The 19,274-nt window shown below is 42.2% G+C and overlaps 2 protein-coding genes and 1 long non-coding RNA gene across 3 annotated transcripts; 2 read left to right on the top strand and 1 right to left on the bottom strand.

The window, feature by feature from the left end:
- Positions 1-2,282: 2,282 nt before the first annotated feature.
- Positions 2,283-8,467, top strand: LOC308090797 (uncharacterized protein; the record flags this gene model as incomplete). The annotated part of the gene is made up of 3 exons (XM_080436060.1): positions 2,283-3,659; positions 5,745-5,748; positions 6,681-8,467. 3 exons carry the CDS (start codon positions 2,283-2,285, stop codon positions 8,099-8,101), a joined length of 2,802 nt encoding a protein of 933 aa, XP_080292186.1. The 3' UTR covers positions 8,102-8,467.
- Positions 8,468-12,325: 3,858 nt separating this feature from the next.
- LOC308089868 (ADP/ATP translocase 3-like) lies at positions 12,326-13,222 on the top strand (the record flags this gene model as incomplete). Its single annotated transcript, XM_080434816.1, has 1 exon — positions 12,326-13,222. One exon carries the CDS (start codon positions 12,326-12,328, stop codon positions 13,220-13,222), a length of 897 nt encoding a protein of 298 aa, XP_080290942.1.
- Positions 13,223-14,855: 1,633 nt separating this feature from the next.
- Positions 14,856-18,956, bottom strand: LOC308089876. Its single transcript, XR_013933568.1, has 9 exons — positions 18,549-18,956; positions 18,090-18,283; positions 17,861-17,903; positions 17,610-17,657; positions 17,340-17,395; positions 16,604-16,657; positions 16,328-16,386; positions 15,575-15,624; positions 14,856-15,373 (listed from the first exon to the last, which is right to left on the bottom strand). It is a non-coding gene; the product is annotated as an uncharacterized lncRNA (long non-coding RNA).
- Between the last annotated feature and the right edge of the window lie 318 nt (positions 18,957-19,274).

The following is a 19,274-nucleotide window of genomic DNA, read 5'->3' as shown; positions in this document are numbered from 1 at the left end:
GCGCGCACACACACACACACACACACACACACACACACACACACACACACACACATGACGTTTCAAATGTCCCACTTCTACAAAAATGTATTAATAATTTGCTACTTTGTGGGGAAATGACACCATTCCTTACAGATCGTCTGTGGTGCCCCAACGACCCTCCGGGGTTATGGGATAGGTGAAGGTGGTGAAGGTGACACCATTCCTGGCAGGATCAACACTTCTATTCTGAAATTGTTGACTGGAAATCAAATGTTATGCTCCTATGAGCTATGACTTTGAAGTTTTCATCTTCATTTACTCGTGCTCAAAGGTCACAGATTTATTCTGCAGCAGTACTGAATTCAACCACAAGATGGCAGAACAGCTAAATTATCAGAATGCTTTTGAACTGGGACTCTCTAGATGTGGATATTCATGGATGTGTTCCTGACAGATTTACCATGACAGGGAAGTCAAGATAGGACTGATAATTATATCATGGAGAGTAGTCTTATGTAGGCCTACTCTACTACGCTACTGTAGTCCTTTCTATTCTTTACAGAAGATAGATTTTCAATAGTTCAACATTCTCCAAAAGTCAGCAGTCAATCCCAAGCAAAAGTGATTTTTAATCCATAATAAAGTAGCTTCCAGTGGCACACTGTAGTATCCAAAAGAGTGCAATATGTTTGGATTGTTCAAGTTCTATAGTTTCACATGAAATGCAGATCAGTTGTTAAAACTCCCATATTTTCATTTGCCATTGTTGCCGTCTTCTCCCTTTAGTTTTAAAAGTTTACATTCCACCTAAATAACCATTAGGGTTTGATAATATATATTATACTTGGACGTGTTGACTCTCACTGGGCAACTTATACAGTTCCTGTGATTTTTCTTTATACATTATTTGACAGAGCTAGTATATATGTTTCAGCACTGGATAGCTCCCAGGCAAACTGAACTGCTAAACATGAGTCAATATTCATTTATGGCTGCCATGAATTATAATAACATCATGCATTTTCTGTAAAACCTTGCAAATAAATATATAGGACACTGAGCGAACCAAAACTAGTGGCCCCGAGCTCAACCCGAATCGCTTACACAAAATCAGGACCCCTTGGTGTCACGGTGTCAATGCATGGTTACCCTTTAGCGTAATTTTTCAATGTAGAGGGTAGTCCAATAGACAAGTGGCTCTCAGAGTGGCATCTGGGGACCGGGACCTCCAGGGGTCCTTGATGGGGTTCCAGGGGCTCCCCAGCAAAATAAGTTAATATAGCCTCAAAATCAGTGTAAACACTTTAAACCTTTATACGTCGGCTATTTGAAAATATCAGCTTTTCTTTATCTGCATTTGGAACACTTTAAATCATTTTCACAAAACAAATCTTGCATGGGGGTCCCTGGCACATAATATTTTCAGATGACAGTCCCCAGTTAACTACTTTAAGCTTATAATAAGCTTGGCTATTTTCAAACAAATCTTGGAAAAAACCTGCCAGGACACAGTAGTGGACCAACAAAAGCCGTGCCATGTGTGCGTGCGTGCACATTTTTTTTTTATAACAATAAAGAAACCTTCTCTTTAACCCAATCCAGGTTTTGAAAGCCCTCGTCTGTACTTCTCACGGTATTTCTTTTTAATGGCAAACACAGGAGAGGGAGCGCACACCAGCATTGATGAGGAGCTGACTGACCACGGCAGATTACAATGTTGAGAAGGAGGAGGCCTCACAACTCGTCATAGCCATGATGCAAAAATGAATTGGAAGAGGATCTTCCTCAGGATTGTTTTGTTAATGTAATTACATTTCCATCGAACCAGTATGGTGTTGAAGTTCAAAATGCAGAGCATTGATGACTCACGCCTACCTTCCTATGCGTTCATACAAAGTAAACAGAGGAGGTTCCCTGAGCCCCTGACCTCATGTGACATAAACTGATATGAGCAGACGCTCTGAGCTATATTTAATACCATACAGTCCTCAACAACACTCTCTCTCTCTCTCTCTCTCTCTCTCTCTCTCTCTCTCTCTCTCTCTCTCTCTCTCTCTCTCTCTCTCTCTCTCTCACACACACACACACAGACTGACAGACAGACAACAATATTCACCATCAGAAGGAGTACACAACTTCCATTGAGCCTGTCTTTCTACAGCTACAGGAGGGAGTACTGACCCAGATGACTTCAATCTGCTGCTGACTCTAAACTTCAGGGAACATTCTAGACGACAGAGTGCTACCACAACTGGCTGGCTGATTTCCTGAGTGTGACTATAGCTTCGTTCAGAGACAAAATGGCTTCCCAGGCATCTCAGGAGAACCTCACCTGCCCTGTGTGCTGTGACATCTTTAAAGATCCCATTATTCTGAAATGTAGTCACAGCTTCTGTAGAGCCTGCCTGCAGGAATGGTGGACAGATAAGGAAGTTAATGAATGTCCAGTTTGTAAGCAAATATCCTCAATGGATTCCTCCCTCAGTAACCTGGCTCTGAAGAACCTGTGTGAGTCCTTCACACAGAAGACAGCACTGAAAGCTTCAACGGGGTCTGAGGTTCTCTGCAGTCTGCATGCTGAGAAACTCAAGCTGTTCTGTCTGGAACATCAACAGCCAGTGTGTGTCGTGTGTCTTCATTCAGAGAAACACACCAACCACAGATTCAAACCCATTGAGGAAGCTATACGGAATCACAAGGAGGAAGTCCAACAATCGCTGAAGCTCTTACTGGAGAAACTGGAGGTCTTTAATAAAGTTAAAACAAACTGTGACCAAACAGAAGAACACATTACGGTCCAGGCCAGGCACACAGAGAAGCAGATTGAGGAGCAGTTTAAGAAGTTTCGTCAGTTTCTACAAGAGGAAGAGGAGGCCAGCATCGCTGCACTGAGAGAGGAAGAGGAGGAGAAGACACAGATGATGAAGGAGAAGATTGAGGGTCTGAACAGAGAGATAGCAACCCTTTCACTCTCAATCTGGGACTTGGAGGAGGAGCTGAGAGCTGAACACATCTCATTGCACAACTACAAGTCCACAGTGGAAAGAGTCCAGTTAACACTGCAGGACCCACAGCTGGTCTCAGGAGCACTGATAGATGTGACCAAACACCTGGGCAACCTGACCTACAGAGTCTGGGACAAGATGAAGGACATTGTCTCCTACACTCCTGTCATTCTGGACCCCAACACCGCCCGTCCACAATACATCTTTTCTGATGATCTGACCAGCGTGAGTTGTGGAGAAAGACAGCAACTTCCTGACAACCCAGAGAGGTTTGATGTCTTCCGCTATGTCCTGGGTTCTGAGGGCTTTAACTCAGGGACTCGTAGCTGGGATGTTGAGGTTGGAGACAATATGCACTGGAGACTGGGTGTGTTAGCAGAGTCTTTTCAGAGGAAGGGCAATATAGGAGGACCATACTGGAGAATAACATTACATAACGGTAAATACACAGCATACTCCTCAGAAGGGCCAGTCACTGCTCTCTCAGTGACACAGAACCCCCAGAAGATCAGAGTCCAGCTGGAATGGAACAAAGGAAAGCTGTCATTCTCTGATCCTGATACCAACACACACATACACACCTTCACACACACGTTCACTGAGAGACTCTTTCCATACATTTTCACTGGTGGTGATACTCTCCCTCTGAAGATTTTACCTGGGAAGCTCAAGGTCACTAGAAGAAGACAATGATGATGATGATGATGACGACGACGACAAGCCATCTGGTTCTTATAGGGGAATTCTACTCAAATTTAGAATCCATATTATATTGTGGTCTAGGACAGCCAAAACTAACAAGTCTATCTTAAACACTCTAATCTGTGATGTCATCAACATACCTAGATAATGAACTTGCTGTCATGCTTGTTATGCATCACTGTATATCTACCGTCCAAAAATAATAATAACTATTATTAATATTGTTGTTGTGCATAAATTGAACTATGATAATATCGATAATTATTCTGATAACACTAATATGGTGTATTATGTGTTCACGTTGAGGACAAAGGGTGCTGTACTGTATAATAATGTATCACATAGCATGTAGAAAGTGTAATGCTATAGCCATTTATTAACTTTTGACATATTCTATCAACCACTACAAAGAATTTGGTATTATAATCCATTCATTTTGGTCTGAGATCTAGTACTGAAATTATGAATCTGCAAAGAAAATTGAACAAGAAGGAATATTTCTTTTAAACAAATAAATGAAAACAATGAACATCTCTTGTGCGATATGAGTTCAGTTGTATCACATGAATATACTGTATGCTCAACATTTTATGTGATGGCTTGCACAAGTCACATAAATATTTACATACGTTTTATGAAGCTACAAGGTACGACGTAGAACACTATGAACAGTGCAGGGAAATTCAAGTGTGATAAAACTTTGATGTGACTCTGCTCCTAAAATAATAGAGATTATCTGTGCAATTATGACAGAGAATCTGAGATCACTAACCCCCGAAGCAGAGCCTCAGATACAGAGTTATTGCATGAACATAACATTGAAAACTTCAAGGGCATGAGTTAAGATACACAGATAACATCATACAATCCACAGAATCATACATTAAATGGCACAGGAGGAGACTGGGGAGGTGGAGGGAGTTCGATCACAGACAGCTACAGGAACACAGCTGTGACCAATGCTGAGCATGAAGTATGAGAGTGAACAGTGTCCGGTTAACAAAATACTGCCTAAATGAACCCTTAGATTGAGGTAGTAGCTTGATAGTGAATGAGAATGAAGGGAGCTGGGTGAGGTTGAACATGCAGAGACCGGTCTGACTGCCTTGGGTGTACGTACAATATGTATTAACTTATTTGCGAATGATAGTGTGTGTGTGTGTGTGTGTGTGTGTGTGTGTGTGTGTGTGTGTGTGTGTGTGTGTGTGTGTGTGTGTGTGTGTGTGTGTGTGTGTGTGAGGCGGGGGGTGGGGGGGAGACTGGGCGTGGAGACCTGCCGTGCCTACCTGAACTATTGTGATGCTCGAATGTTTTCAAATGTCTGCCTATTCCCAGAATAGGGACGGTAGGGTTTGTGTTGTTAATACACAAGACTCACTTCCTCCTACCATATCCAGGGTTTATACCTCTCCTCTGTTGATGTATACTTCTCATGGTCATTTAAAAAACATGAAATAAAATACATTTCCAGTATGGTGTTCAAGTTCAAAGTAGCGTCAGAAATACAGAGCATTTCAGATACTACTTTCACACCCACCTTCCTATGAGTAGACACAGAGTAAACAGACGAGGTTCCCACCACGCCACACCCCTGGTCTTACGTAACACGTACATAAAAGAGCTGACCCTCCGAGCAATTGAACCATACAGTCCTCAACGACGACACTCTATCTCTCTCTCTCCCCCACACACATCACACATAGACTGACAATAGCCTATTCACCTTCAGAAGGAGTACATGTGACACACACAAAATGTATGTTCACATTTAGGTTGTTTTATTTTGAAGATTATATTTTTGTGAAAAGAATGTTTCTCATATGCACCTGCATGGACAAGAATAGACAATTATTTCTTGGTTGAATCCAAGTGTTCAAAGTAACACTACACACAGTGGGACTCTCCTAGTGTTGCCACCACTAGGGGGCAGTGTGGCGATTATTTCTCAGAGACACAATTTGAATGGACTGACATTGCTTCCTCATTCTGCTGAGGAAGGCTAAATGGAGAAAGATCGTCTCATGTGTCTTCATTCTTTGATTCCTGTTTTAACAGGTTTGTACAACACTAAAGTGTCATAAACTGCATACAGTTGTTGGTGAAGTTATTATTTTCATTTGAGATCGTTTTTTTATGAAGTTAAGTGTCAATTTGAGTGGTTTTGAGACCTAGTCCAAAATGTTGTTTTCATGTGCTCCTAAAATGGTGGATCTGCTTTGTTTTGTTTGTAATCAAGGCAGACTTCGTTTTTGGTCTCCAGATCATTCTATTTTTGTCTGTAGTGTTAAGAACGATTTTTGGGTAACAGTATTATTGAATTAAAACGTTTTTGTATATTTTAATGCACTTTAACCAGTTAAGCTAAAAAACGTTTTCCAAAGCCTAATTATTTAAAAACTCAGTCACTACTAATATTCACCTGGTGCTTAGATATTTGTAGCAAGATGCTAGTTGTTATTTACATAATGTGTGCACTACTGTCTATGACAGACATTTAAAGGAGCATTCCTTGCAATTTTGGGTTTTGGTTAAAACAAATACAACTGATGAATATGAAGGTAACTAAAATGTTAGGTAAAAATTTGGTTATTATAACTAAATGTGACAGTGAAACCCATTGAAATGTGATGTAAAGAAAAGAATATTGTGACTATGTAAAAATATTGATGAGAAAAGGGAAAGAACAATATAAAGAGAAAAGCTAATACAGGCTGTGAATCAATAAATATGCCTGGGATTCTGCTGAGGAAGGCTAAATGGAGAAAGATCGTCTCATTGTGTCTTCATTCTTCTATTCCTGTTTTAACAGGCCTACCACGGCTTTCCAGCAGCAAAAACCTTATCTGCATATGGGTCTCAAATCTGGGACCTGTAACACTGACTCTGTCAGCTGAATGGGACTTCTACAAGAACCAAGGTTCAAAGTGAAAGTAAGCTTCAGCGAACATTCTAGACAACAGAGTGCTACCACCACGACTGACCTGATTTGAGTGTGCGTAGCTTCGTTCAGAGACAAAATGGCTTCCCAGGCATCTCAGGAGAACCTCACCTGCCCAGTGTGCTGTGACATCTTTAAAGATCCCATTATTCTGAAATGTAGTCACAGTGTCTGTAGAGCTTGCTTAAAGGAATGGGGAACCGATAAGGAAATGAATGAATGTCCAGTTTGTAAGCAAATATCCTCGATGGATTCCTCCCTCTGTAACCTGGCTCTGAAGAACCTGTGTGAGTCCTTCACACAGGAGAGAGCACAGAAAGCTTCAACAGGGTCTGAGGTTCTCTGCAGTCTGCATGCTGAGAAACTCAAACTGTTCTGTCTGGAACATCAACAGCCAGTGTGTGTTGTGTGTCTGCATTCAGAGAAACACACCAACCACAGATTCAAACCCATCGAGGAAGCTACACTGAATCACAAGGAGGAAGTCCAAAAGTCACTGAAGCTCTTACTGGAGAAACTGGAAGTCTTTAATAAATTTAAAACAAACTGTGACCAAACAGCAGAACACATTACGGTCCAGGCCCGGCACACAGAGAGGCAGATTGAGGAGCAGTTTAAGAAGCTTCGTCAGTTTCTACAAGAGGAAGAGGAGGCCAGCATCGCTGCACTGAGAGAGGAAGAGGAGGAGAAGACACAGATGATGAAGGAGAAGATTGAGGGTCTGAACAGAGAGATAGCAACCCTTTCACTCTCAATCTGGGACTTAGAAGAGGAGCTGAGAGCTGAACACATCTCATTGCACAACTACAAGTCCACAGTGGAAAGAGTCCAGTTAACACTGCAGGACCCACAGCTGGTCTCAGGAGCACTGATAGATGTGGCCAAACACCTGGGCAACCTGACCTACAGAGTCTGGGACAAGATGAAGGACATTGTCTCCTACACTCCTGTCATTCTGGACCCCAACACCGCCAGTACATGGTACATCTGTTCTGATGATCTGACCAGTGTGAGTCGTGGAGAAAGACAGCAGCTTTCTGACAACCCAGAGAGGTTTGACCACTATAACATTGTTATGGGTTCTGAGGGCTTTAACTCAGGAACTCATAGCTGGGATGTTGAGGTTGGAGACAATATGCACTGGAGACTGGGTGTGTTAGCAGAGTCTTTTCAGAGGAAGGGTAACAGAGGAGGACCATACTGGAGAATTACACTACATAATGGTAAATACACAGCACTGACCTCAGAAGGGTCAGTCACTGCTCTCTCAGTGACACAGAACCCCCAGAAAATCAGAGTCCAGCTGGAATGGAACAAAGGAAAGCTGTCATTCTCTGATCCTGATACCAACACACACATACACACCTTCACACACACTTTCACTGAGAGACTCTTTCCATACATTTACACTGGTCACACTCTCCCTCTGAAGATTTTACCTGGGAAGCTCAAGGTAACACGAAAAGCAAAATGATGATGAAGAGGACGAGAATGAGGATGATGAAGACAAGATCTCTGGTTCTTAAATGGAAATGCCATTTTTTTTTATCCATAATCTTGTGGTCTACTCTATAGGACAGTGAAATTGAACAATATAACAATATCTATCCTTAAGTTAAACTAAAATAATTTCAGCAATTGTGATAACAATAATATGTTGTATCGTGTTAATGTTGAGGACTTGTACTGTACTATATAATGAATTTTATAACTTTTGATATAATTATTCTATCAACAACAAATTATTCTGTAATATGAGGTCTGAGATCCAGTACTGAAATTGTGAAATTGTAAATCAAGAAGGAATTTGTTTTAAAATCTAATAAATGCATACACTGCACATCTCGTGTGATATAAGTTCTCTTTCAACACAAGACAAATATACTGTATGTTAAACATCGATGGCTTGCATGGGTCAGTGTGATAAATGTTACATAAGTTTCATGAAGGTGCAAGGTAGACTATGAACCCTGTAGGGAAGTGTGATAAAATGTCATTCATTGATAATACAATAACACCATAATAAAATACTAAAACAGGTTACTTTGTAAACGTTAGTGTACAGGCACAGTGTAGTGTTGGTCACCGCTTCATGTAGGGATAGAAGTGGGTGTTTTATGGGTCTAATTCATAGTTAATTCAGAATTAGTTGACAAGAATAGGTGCAATATCTCATTATTTTAAATAAGTCTGTAATTATTATTACTAAGTAATTATTTTGAGTTACTACAAGTCATTTGGAGAAAATAAGTCAAAAATACACACTGACCATGATACTGACATGATACTGTCCATGATACTGACATGAAGGCTGAATAGCCGAAACGTTTGTTCATTCGACATGTAAGAAACACTCTGAGTGCGACCCATTATTTTGTATAAATGTTGTTGATCTAAGGATATCGCACCAGAGGAGTCAGAGTGCGGTGGTAACAAAAAGTGTATTTACTGTAACAAAAAGTGTATTTACTGTAACGAAAAAACATCACATGGATGCACCTGGGACGTATCATCAGTGTTGTAGCCTGGGGTCATAGGATGTTTCGGGTCTCGCAACATACACCCTCGCCCAGGTGACCCAGCCAGGGTTGATCAAGCCCCGACTTACGTCCCAGGTAGCTACCCACGGTCAGTCCTAAATAGGGAAAGACAGGGCCACTCAATCCACTTGTCCGGAACTACTCTGCCGGGACTGGGGGAGAGGAGATACTCTGGCACGTGGAGGGACTAGGCTCTGTGGATGGCCTCCTGGCCGGGCTCCTCCTCCGTCTCACCAGGTCCAGGACCTGAGCGTTAAGTGACCAGTAATACTGACCATGACGTGATATTGTCCAATGTCCATGACACTGACATGATACTGACATGATACTGACCATGATACTGACATGATACTGACCATGATACTGTCATGATACTGACCATGAAAATGACATGATACTGACCATGATACTGTCATGATACTGACCGTGATAATGACATGATACTGACCATGAAAATGACATGATACTGACCATGATACTGACCATGATACTACCAGTCTACCATGATACTGACCAAGATACTGTCATGATACTGACCATGATACTGGCCATGATACTGACCATGATACTGTCATGATACTGACCATGATAATGACATGATACTGACCATGACACTGTCATGATACTGACCATGACACTGTCGTGATACTGCCCATGATACTGTCAAGATACTGACCATGATACTGTCATGATACTGACCATGATAATGACATGATACTGTCAAGATACTGACCATGATACATACATGATACAACGGAATTCTCTCTAACAGCCTCCGTCCTCTGTACAGGTCCACTTAGGGCTGGTCTAAAGGCCCCCAGTGGGCTCCCCACACTAGCCTGGTAAACCCCCTCCCTCCGGAAATCTCATTTGCATTTGATTTCAGGGAGGTCTGGGATTGCGAAGGGAGTAGAGATGGCCGAACACTGCGTGTCCGAACCAATCAGCGGCTGCTAGGGGCGGGATCATCCAATCACCTGCCTAGTAGCTTGAAAAAAAGAAAAACTGTCTGTCATCGATTCTGCGCCCGGAGTCTCAGATGCAAGTACGCTGTGAAACAAAATGTGTGTCGCAAGCTTTCTTCCATTTGACGGTGTCAGGTTATCCCCACACAGGGCCCCTAAGAATTTGCTCATTGGCAAACTGTTGGCCCCTCAGCATACTTAGCCCTCACTGCACCCACAAAGGGCCTAAACTGTTTTGCCATTAATTTCCCCCCATTAATCTACATCAATAAATCTGTTTACAGAATTTCAACTACTATAACTGAAGTTCCCTTTGGGGAAAATGGTTATGATAGTCTATACATCTCAAATGGATGCATACATAACATCTGTATTGTCAAATACATACAGATATGTTCTAGATGTATGTAAAGCAATGACAGTATTACACGCCAACAATGACACGCAAGCTGTCAGGGCTTCAAACTCAGGAGAAACAGATTTAACTTGACGTAGACTTTAGTAAACACACTTAACATACAATATTAGGGTGTGCCGATAGCGGAGTGGTTAAGGTAAGTACCACATAGGCTCTGATGCCTGACAGCGAGTCCTGGTGCCCGGTTGACTCTCTCTCCCTGTTTCCTGTCTCTCTATACTGTAGCTATCAATAAAGGCAAGAAAAGCCTGAAAAGGTAATAATATAAAACACATCATATTCAGACACATACACAAACTCAACTACAACTGAGACACTGCTCAGACATACAAACAACCAACTGAAAAACCCTGGCACGCAAACTATAAACCAGAAACAAACACAGCCAGGCAGTGTGTGTGGAAATAGTCTGGAGCTCGTTCTTCAGATCAGTCTCAGGTGGGACTCACAGCTGCATCAACTCAGGCATCAAGGTAGCCCCTTTCGGGACCCTGTTTACCTTTTTTGTATTTGGGAAGGCGGTATACCAGGGTCCCTTGTTGGTTAGAACACGCTCTCTCGTACCGGCGGCTACCACTGTCTGGTCTCGGGCGTACAGCTCGTCGCTTAGAAGTTGCAGAGATTTCTCAAAGGTACCAACAAGAGCAATACTAACACGCGAGAAAGCGGCATCAAAAAGCGGGGATCGGCGATGCCGTTTAACATTTTTAATAATTTAGTAAACCTTAAGCTCATTTCTCACACTCTGCTCCACTGCCCATGTTCCGCCTCCCCGCGGTGACTGACAAGCTGCGCGTCCTACGTTACTGCCTCTGATTGGCGAGCTCCTACACGCTTGCATGACAATCACAACGCGGGGAGGCGGGACATGGGAAGTGGAGCTGCAGGAGCAGAGTGTGAGAAAGGAGCTTAAGGTTTACTAAATTATTAAAAATGTTAAACGGCATCGCCGATCCCCGCTTTTTGATGCCGCTTTCTCGCGTGTTAGTATTGCTCTTGTTGGTACCTTTGAGAAATCTCTGCAACTTCTAAGCGACGAGCTGTACGCCCGAGACCAGACAGTGGTAGCCGCCGGTACGAGAGAGCGTGTTCTAACCAACAAGGGACCCTGGTATACCGCCTTCCCAAATACAAAAAAGGTAAACAGGGTCCCGAAAGGGGCTAGCATCAAGGCACTGAGGAGAGGGGAATAGGGAGTGGCAGAGGTTGTAAGCACTATTTAATCTTGTCATACTTTGATATACGCTTTTATATGATGTTGTGTTATTGTATAATTTGATCACAGCTTTTACATATGACATTATGTTACTGTATACTTTGATCTGAGCTTCTACTAGCCCATTGGGAACAATGCCTGTCAGAATGCGCATACTATCATGCCTCTCCAGTTATGCAATACCCATTGTCAAAGTACCTGTTGTACCCATTGCAGTAGTACTTGGAGGCCATTCTATGACATCGGTACTATGATGGCATCACCGGCTGATGTCATGTATGATGACATCAGGGATATCCATATATGGGCATAAAAGGGACACAGGCAGGCAGGCAGATACAGAGTTCTGGGCAAGACTGCATGATTAGATGTCATATTTGACATCACGCAGACGACGCAGACGACGAGATCTGAGGAAGCTAGGTTTAAAAGCATGCTCCCACTCTTGTCTTTCTCTTGTCTGTGTGCATCCATGCTGTCTGCAGTACCTGTAGCTGGTCGTAATATCTATATTCACTTATATAGAATATAAGAACGTCTCGGAAACATCTTTACAACCATGAATGAAACGTTTGTATCATTCGCCAAGGACTTCTTGGCTGGTGGCGTCTCGGCTGCCATCTCTAAGACCGCTGTCGCCCCCATCGAGAGAGTGAAGCTCCTCCTTCAGGTCCAGCATGTCAGCAAGCAGATCGCAGCAGATCAGCAGTACAAGGGTATCATAGATTGCTTTGTCCGTATCCCCAAGGAGCAGGGCTTCCTCTCCTTCTGGAGAGGGAACCTCGCCAACGTCATCAGATACTTCCCCACCCAGGCTCTCAACTTTGCCTTCAAGGACAATTACAAGAAGGTCTTCCTCGATGGGGTAGACAAGAACACCCAGTTCTGGAGATATTTCGCCGGCAACCTGGCCTCCGGTGGTGCGGCTGGAGCCACGTCCCTGTGCTTTGTCTACCCACTTGACTTTGCCAGAACCCGTCTGGCCGCCGACGTTGGCAAGGCCGGCGCCGGGAGAGAGTTCAACGGCCTGGTAGACTGCCTGGCGAAGATCTCCAAGTCTGACGGTCCTAAAGGCCTGTACAAGGGCTTCGGTGTCTCCGTGCAGGGCATCATCATCTACAGGGCCGCCTACTTTGGCATGTATGACACAGCCAAGGGTATGCTTCCGGATCCCAAGAACACACACATCTTGGTCAGCTGGGCAATCGCCCAGTCTGTGACCGCCGTTGCCGGCCTGGTGTCCTACCCCTTAGATACTGTCCGTAGGCGCATGATGATGCAGTCTGGGCGCAAAGCAGCTGACATTATGTACACTGGGACCATTGACTGCTGGCGAAAGATTGCACGTGACGAGGGTGCCAACGCTTTCTTCAAGGGAGCCTTGTCCAATGTTTTCCGAGGCATGGGTGGTGCATTCGTCCTGGTGTTATACGATGAGATGAAGAAAGTCCTTTAAAACATCCATGTCAACATTTGCCTAAGGGTGACATAACTTTAATGATTGATAGATAGACAGACAGTCATCGCCGCACCACAGTAAAGATGGGGTACAGAACAAGTTCAGAGAAGTAGTAACATTAGTGACTAAAACAAAATATTAAATTATATAAAAGACAGTATAACGATGACTTAACATCCAACCTGGCATTCTGGCCAGGAGTGTATAGTATCTAGGCCACCAATCGGTGGAAATGAAGGCAAAGGTAACATTTGCATTCAATCACAAAAAGAAAAGCATGAAATCACAAAAAGGCACATAAATAGACTTGAAGACCTAGGGACTGACCTGGCCACCTGCACCAATGTTATTCCTGTTAAAAGGACATACCTCCCTTTTATCATTCAGCAGGTTTGTATGGTTACTTTAATACATTTATTTGAACATATTCAACTTATTTCTCCTGAGCTTTGGAAATATTGGTGAAAGCTGTTAGTCAAGATGCCATTGAGAGACACAGTGTGACCAGGAGTGGCCAAATATCCATGGCTAAGGGGAACGATCATGAGGAAAGACGAGTGAGAACCAAGAAGAGAGGCCTGTGAGGTTTGAGCAGGAAATTCTTTAAGTTAAGAAGTCATCTTTTCTCTTTTTTTTTTCTCCCGTTGAAGGTCACTTATTTCAAAGCGACAATCAAGCCTATAAAAATAAACCTTGCTGACCTTGATGAGCACGGAGGGCGCTTGTTATACCCTGCAGAATGACAAGTGCCCTGGAAACAGGTCTGAGATCAGCCCCAGAAACAGAGGCACATCCTCAAAGACAAAAACGTAGGCAGGTTCGTATAAATCCAACCATTATCTACATGGGACTCTAATTTAATACCCAGAAACCCCACTACAGCACTTTCACCCCGTTCGACCTGGCATCCCTATTTTGGGCATGTCATTATTTTCAAAAACTGGCAGTCTGCAAGCTCACAACAAGCTTGCAGAGGCACTTTTTGCTAAGGTCTGGGGCTTTTAAGCCATTTTGCAATAGGGTGCCAGGGCGATTTGGGGTCCTTGGAAAGGTTTGGGCATGCACTACAGAATCTTGCTTGACAAGATAACTGCTGACACCTCATTTTCACCGTTTAGACTTTACAAACACGTGTGAAGGTCCGACACATATTCCCATACTCACCGTTGTTTCTCCAAACTTAATATCCATTCATAGGCAATAGACGTACAATATGCTTGCTTTTTTATAGACTTACAGAAACATTCAGTCCAAAACTTATGGAAAAAAATACTTTTGTGCCAATGCATTTAGTCACAAGCCTGTGTTAGTGCTTCTTAAGTTAAATTTTCTTAAGTTAAATTTATAATCACTTTCAACCAAGAGCCCCAATTGTGGGCATGTCATGTGACATTTTTCACAGTAATGTTGGTGTCAGGAGCTTGTAGGTTTAGCCATTTTTTGCACCCCTTTATCAATACGAAGTATAAAATATGACATTTCTCCCCCACCATTCAGAGACCCAGTGCAGGAGTCATCAGAATATTTTTTTCCTGCGTTTCTTGCGAGGATTTTTAACTTTTGATCATTTAATACAACAAATTAATAAAAACCTGACCACAAACTAGATTCTGTCAAATACTTTTTTTATTTAATTATTGTATCAAGTAAATTTCTCAAGAATTACACACCATTGATCCCTTCAACATTCAAAAGTGACCAAGTTATAAATCAAGTGGGTGGTAGCGTAGGCTACACCAAACAGGTCAAGCTGCACATTTACATAACCCCGTTTTAATTGCAAAAGTTGCCCATCTACAACTGTTCAAGACAGACATTCTGCATTTGAAATGCTGCAGGAGGTTTGAACCTCCTGCAGCATTTCAATCTGATTTCCCGGTACCAAAAGTAAATTTGCAAATTGTCTGGTCTAGTGCTAGGCTGTCTATGTTGAACACAGTTGTAGATAGGCTACTTTTGCAATTTGTCCACTATAGGGCTTAAGTGGTCTGCCATTTCTTGATGATTGAAGGGCACTCTTCCCTGTGGCTGTGAAGGCCAGGTGACAGGTCAGGCTTTGACAACACATCTTCCGAATATGCCTTGTGAGGAACAGGATACGTGCACACATCATAGTCTTCACCAGGTTGACCTTGGCAGAAGTCCGATCTATGGAAAGAGTTCAGAGTCAAATTCTGATCGATCATTTTACAGGCAACAATCTTAAGTGCTGCTTCCTTGTTAACGTTCAGAAAACCGAGTCTCACCACTAAACAATCTGACGGTAATTCCAGCTTATTTCAGTTTAGATTTCATCACAACAGTTAACAGTTGCCACTTTTCAATTACCCCCCCAGTTTAATCAAATACCTGAATCAGTGAAATCTCAACTTCAGTTGATATGGAGCGCTGAATCACACCTTTAAAAATGGAAGACAGAACAGAACTGTAAATGAAAGTGGGCAATTTAAAGTTTTATCAACTACACTAATTGAATTCCTGTTAATTCAACTACAATTGTCAACCTGAAAGGTCTATTTTGTTACATTTGTACACTCTGTGAATGTTAAGCTTTTAAGTCTCAGGACATGAGGAAAATCGTCAGTTGTCGCATCGGATGGCACTTCCTATTCAAGTTATCATCATCGACAAAGCTTTATTTAAGCAACATTTTGGGAAATAGGCCCCTTAACCAACAACATTGTGTGAAAAGATGGCCCCATTTGGCGGACTAGTCTTATTCATTTTTAGAGCACCATTTGAGTTAGTTTGTAGACCCGAACAGGACATTGTTATACCACCTTATGGAAAAGGGAACTAGTTATGCAGTCTATTAAACATTATCTGTTGGTATAAGAACTCAAGCCTAGAAATGTCAGATAAGCGGGGAAATCCACCATGTTTAACCACTTAAGCTTTGAACAAGGCAAAAACAGCCCATTATCGTGACGTTTTGTTGTGAGCTAGTTTAGATTTCCCATTTTTGAAAATCTGCCCCCTCCCCAAAGTTCCTATAATCATAAGTTGGAGCCCTAAAATAGAAACGCTATCTTTTCACACAATGGAAGGCAGAGATCAAACTTGCCAAAACTAGTGTATCAGAAGCAGTCACCATGAACCTACCTGCTGTGCATAGACCAACACATTCTGCTTTCTAGTTAACTTCAGGAACACGGCTTGACCTATAGAAACAAGAGATTGGGAATTAGACATTCATAAGTCTTTATCCAGATAATATTGCACAAGGCGAAGTTGTCACCATCCAATGTTCAGAAAACCAAATAGTCACCACTAAAAATTCTGCCGGTAATTCCAGCTTATTTCAGTTTAGATTTCATCACAACAGTCAACAGTGGCCACTTCCCAATTACTCCCCAGTTTCATTTAAGCACCACATACCTGAATGAATCTCCCTTCAGCAAACTTCAGTTGATATGGAGCGCTGAATCACACCTTTAAAAAAGGAAGACAGAACAGCTGTAAAGTGGGCACTTGGTTTTGATTAAGTACGCAGTACATTCCTGTTAATTTAACTACAATTGTCGACCTGTAAGGTCCATTTGTTCACTCTAAAGTTGAATGTGAATGTGTCAAGCTTTGAAGTCTCAGTACATGAGGAAAATCGTCAGTTGTCGCATCGGATGGCACTTCCTATTCAAGTTATCATCACCGACAAAGCTTTATTTAAGCAACATTTAGGGAAAGAAGCCCCTTAACCAACAACATTGTGTGAAAAGATGGCCCCATTTGGCTGACTAGTCTTATTCATTTAAGACACCATTTAAGTCAGTTTGTAGACCCGGAACAGGACATTGTTATACCACCTTATGGTTAAGCGAACTACAGCAGTCTATTAAACATTATCTGTTGATATGACCTAACGCCTAGAAATGTCAAATAAGCAGGGAACCCCCCCCCCATGTTCACCACTTAAGCTTTGAACAAATAGCCTATGGTCATGACATGTTTTGTTGTGAGCTCGTTATAGATTTGCAATTTCTTTTATATTTCCCCCCAAAATAGCCCCATAATAAGTTTGGGCCCTTAAGCAAGCCAGATCTTTTCACACATGGGAGGCAGAGATCAAATTTGCCAAAAGAAATGTCTCAGGACAGTCAACTCAACATGAACCTACCTACTGTGCATAGACCAACACATGCTCCTTTCTAGTGATTTCAGGCACAGCTTGACCTATAGAAACAGAACAGATTGAGAATTAATGACATTCAAAAGGCTTTATGCAGATAAGGAGCAGAAGGCAAAGTTGTCAGCCAGTGTTCAGAAAACCAAATGGTCACCACTAAACAATCTGCCGGTAATTCCAGCTTATTTCAGTTTAGATTTCATCATATTTGACAAGACAAATTATGCTAAATTTTAACAAAGAAAAATCTAATTTACTTACAGCATTCACAACTCCGTACTTTCATTGCACTGGGTCAGCAGCACCAGCCTGGAGAAACACAAGTGTTCACAGGGTGAACTCATGGAAATCATTTCAGGAAAAATGCTGACAAAACATCTCAAATGGTTCAGAAAACCTTTTATCACCACTAAACATTCTGACGGTAATTCCAGCTTATTCAGTTTAGGTTTCATCACAACAATGAAGATTTAAATGTTATTATTGTATGTGAGTGCATACAATGAACCTACCTCTGTGGGCAAATGCAGTCAGCTTCTTAAGGCAGCATTATACCTATTAAAACAAGAATATTTATGAAACACTTCAATAATGACTGGCATTTATAGCATTTATTAGCACAGTACTCAGAAAATGTAGGAATATCGTCAGTTGTCGCATAAGATGGCACTTCCTATTCCAGTTTTCATCACTGAAACATCTGCAATATTAACATTTCATTGCAGACAGTTCAAGACTAACCTTAGATGTGATGTCTCCTTAGACCAGTGGTTCTCAAAGTGAGGTCCAGGGACCCTCAGGCCAGGGTTCATTGAGCGGGTTCCACACTCAGGGTCCTTGAGGTTTGAGAACCACTGCCTTAAGACTAGAGACAGGCTGGCAGCCATTGTCAGCGTTAGACCAGAAGAGCAGCTCCAGGGCGAGGCCAACTCCACCTGAGGAATGACCATTCATTTAACAGATTGAGAACGAGTTAGAAAAGTCCTCACACACACACTTAATATTGCAGAACGATGTCTTGTCACCATCTTCTAGTGTTCAGAAAACCAAATAGTCACCACTAAACAATCTGCCGGTAATTCCAGCTTAGTTCAGTTTAGATTTCATCATAACTGACAAGACAACATTATACTTTTTTACACAGTTACATGCATCGGTAAAAACATTTACATAACATGTTTAAAGTACTATCAATCTCACCCAGCGTGGGATCCACGTGTCTGCTGGAGGGCCTGCATGAGGAGGACTAACACTTCCCTCAGATACAATCACTATGGAGCATTCTAGCAGCAGACATTCACACACTTAAGTTTAGATTATGAATGCATGCTGCTAGAAAAACACGATCCATTAGTTTAGATAAACTAACAAAGCATTGTTTAACCAATGGCTTGTACATCCCAACAGGCATCGTTCGGTGTTGCAGGTTTTGAGAGAGAAATAAGCAAACATGCCTAGGAAAACAAGCGACTAAAGGCCTCATGAGCACCTTATAAACCGATATGCTCTCGGCTACTTGTAAAAAAAAATAGACGATCTACAAGCTCACAACGAGTCTCGATGCAAAGCAACAAGACACATCCGCACAGCACGAAGGACAGGCGCGGTCAGAGAAACGACATCGTGGCCTGAAAGTATTTATACTCTCTACCGTCGCCTGAATAACGCGTCACACGCGCGTACGTCAAAACGTCAAAAAACTGCAGCCAACCAGCGAACACGTTTAGAACCGGACGGTGCGTAATTAAAACGTCTTTAACTCTATGAATACAAGGCAAAAATAGATAAATACAAATTGAATAAAGTTAAACTACAGCAGGGAAAGTGTTAGGGTGAAATAATGTAAAAGTTTTCTATTATCTTTTGATGTAGCCTGTTCAATAGAGTAAACCGTGACAACGAATCAATGCAGTGGATAAAAGACTC

The sequence above is a fragment of the Gymnoscopelus braueri genome, assembly GCF_963280865.1.
Source record: "Gymnoscopelus braueri genome assembly, chromosome: 8".
Classification (NCBI taxonomy): domain Eukaryota; kingdom Metazoa; phylum Chordata; class Actinopteri; order Myctophiformes; family Myctophidae; genus Gymnoscopelus; species Gymnoscopelus braueri.
Note: the sequence above shows the minus strand (reverse complement) of the source record. Positions and strands in the feature narration are given on the sequence as shown.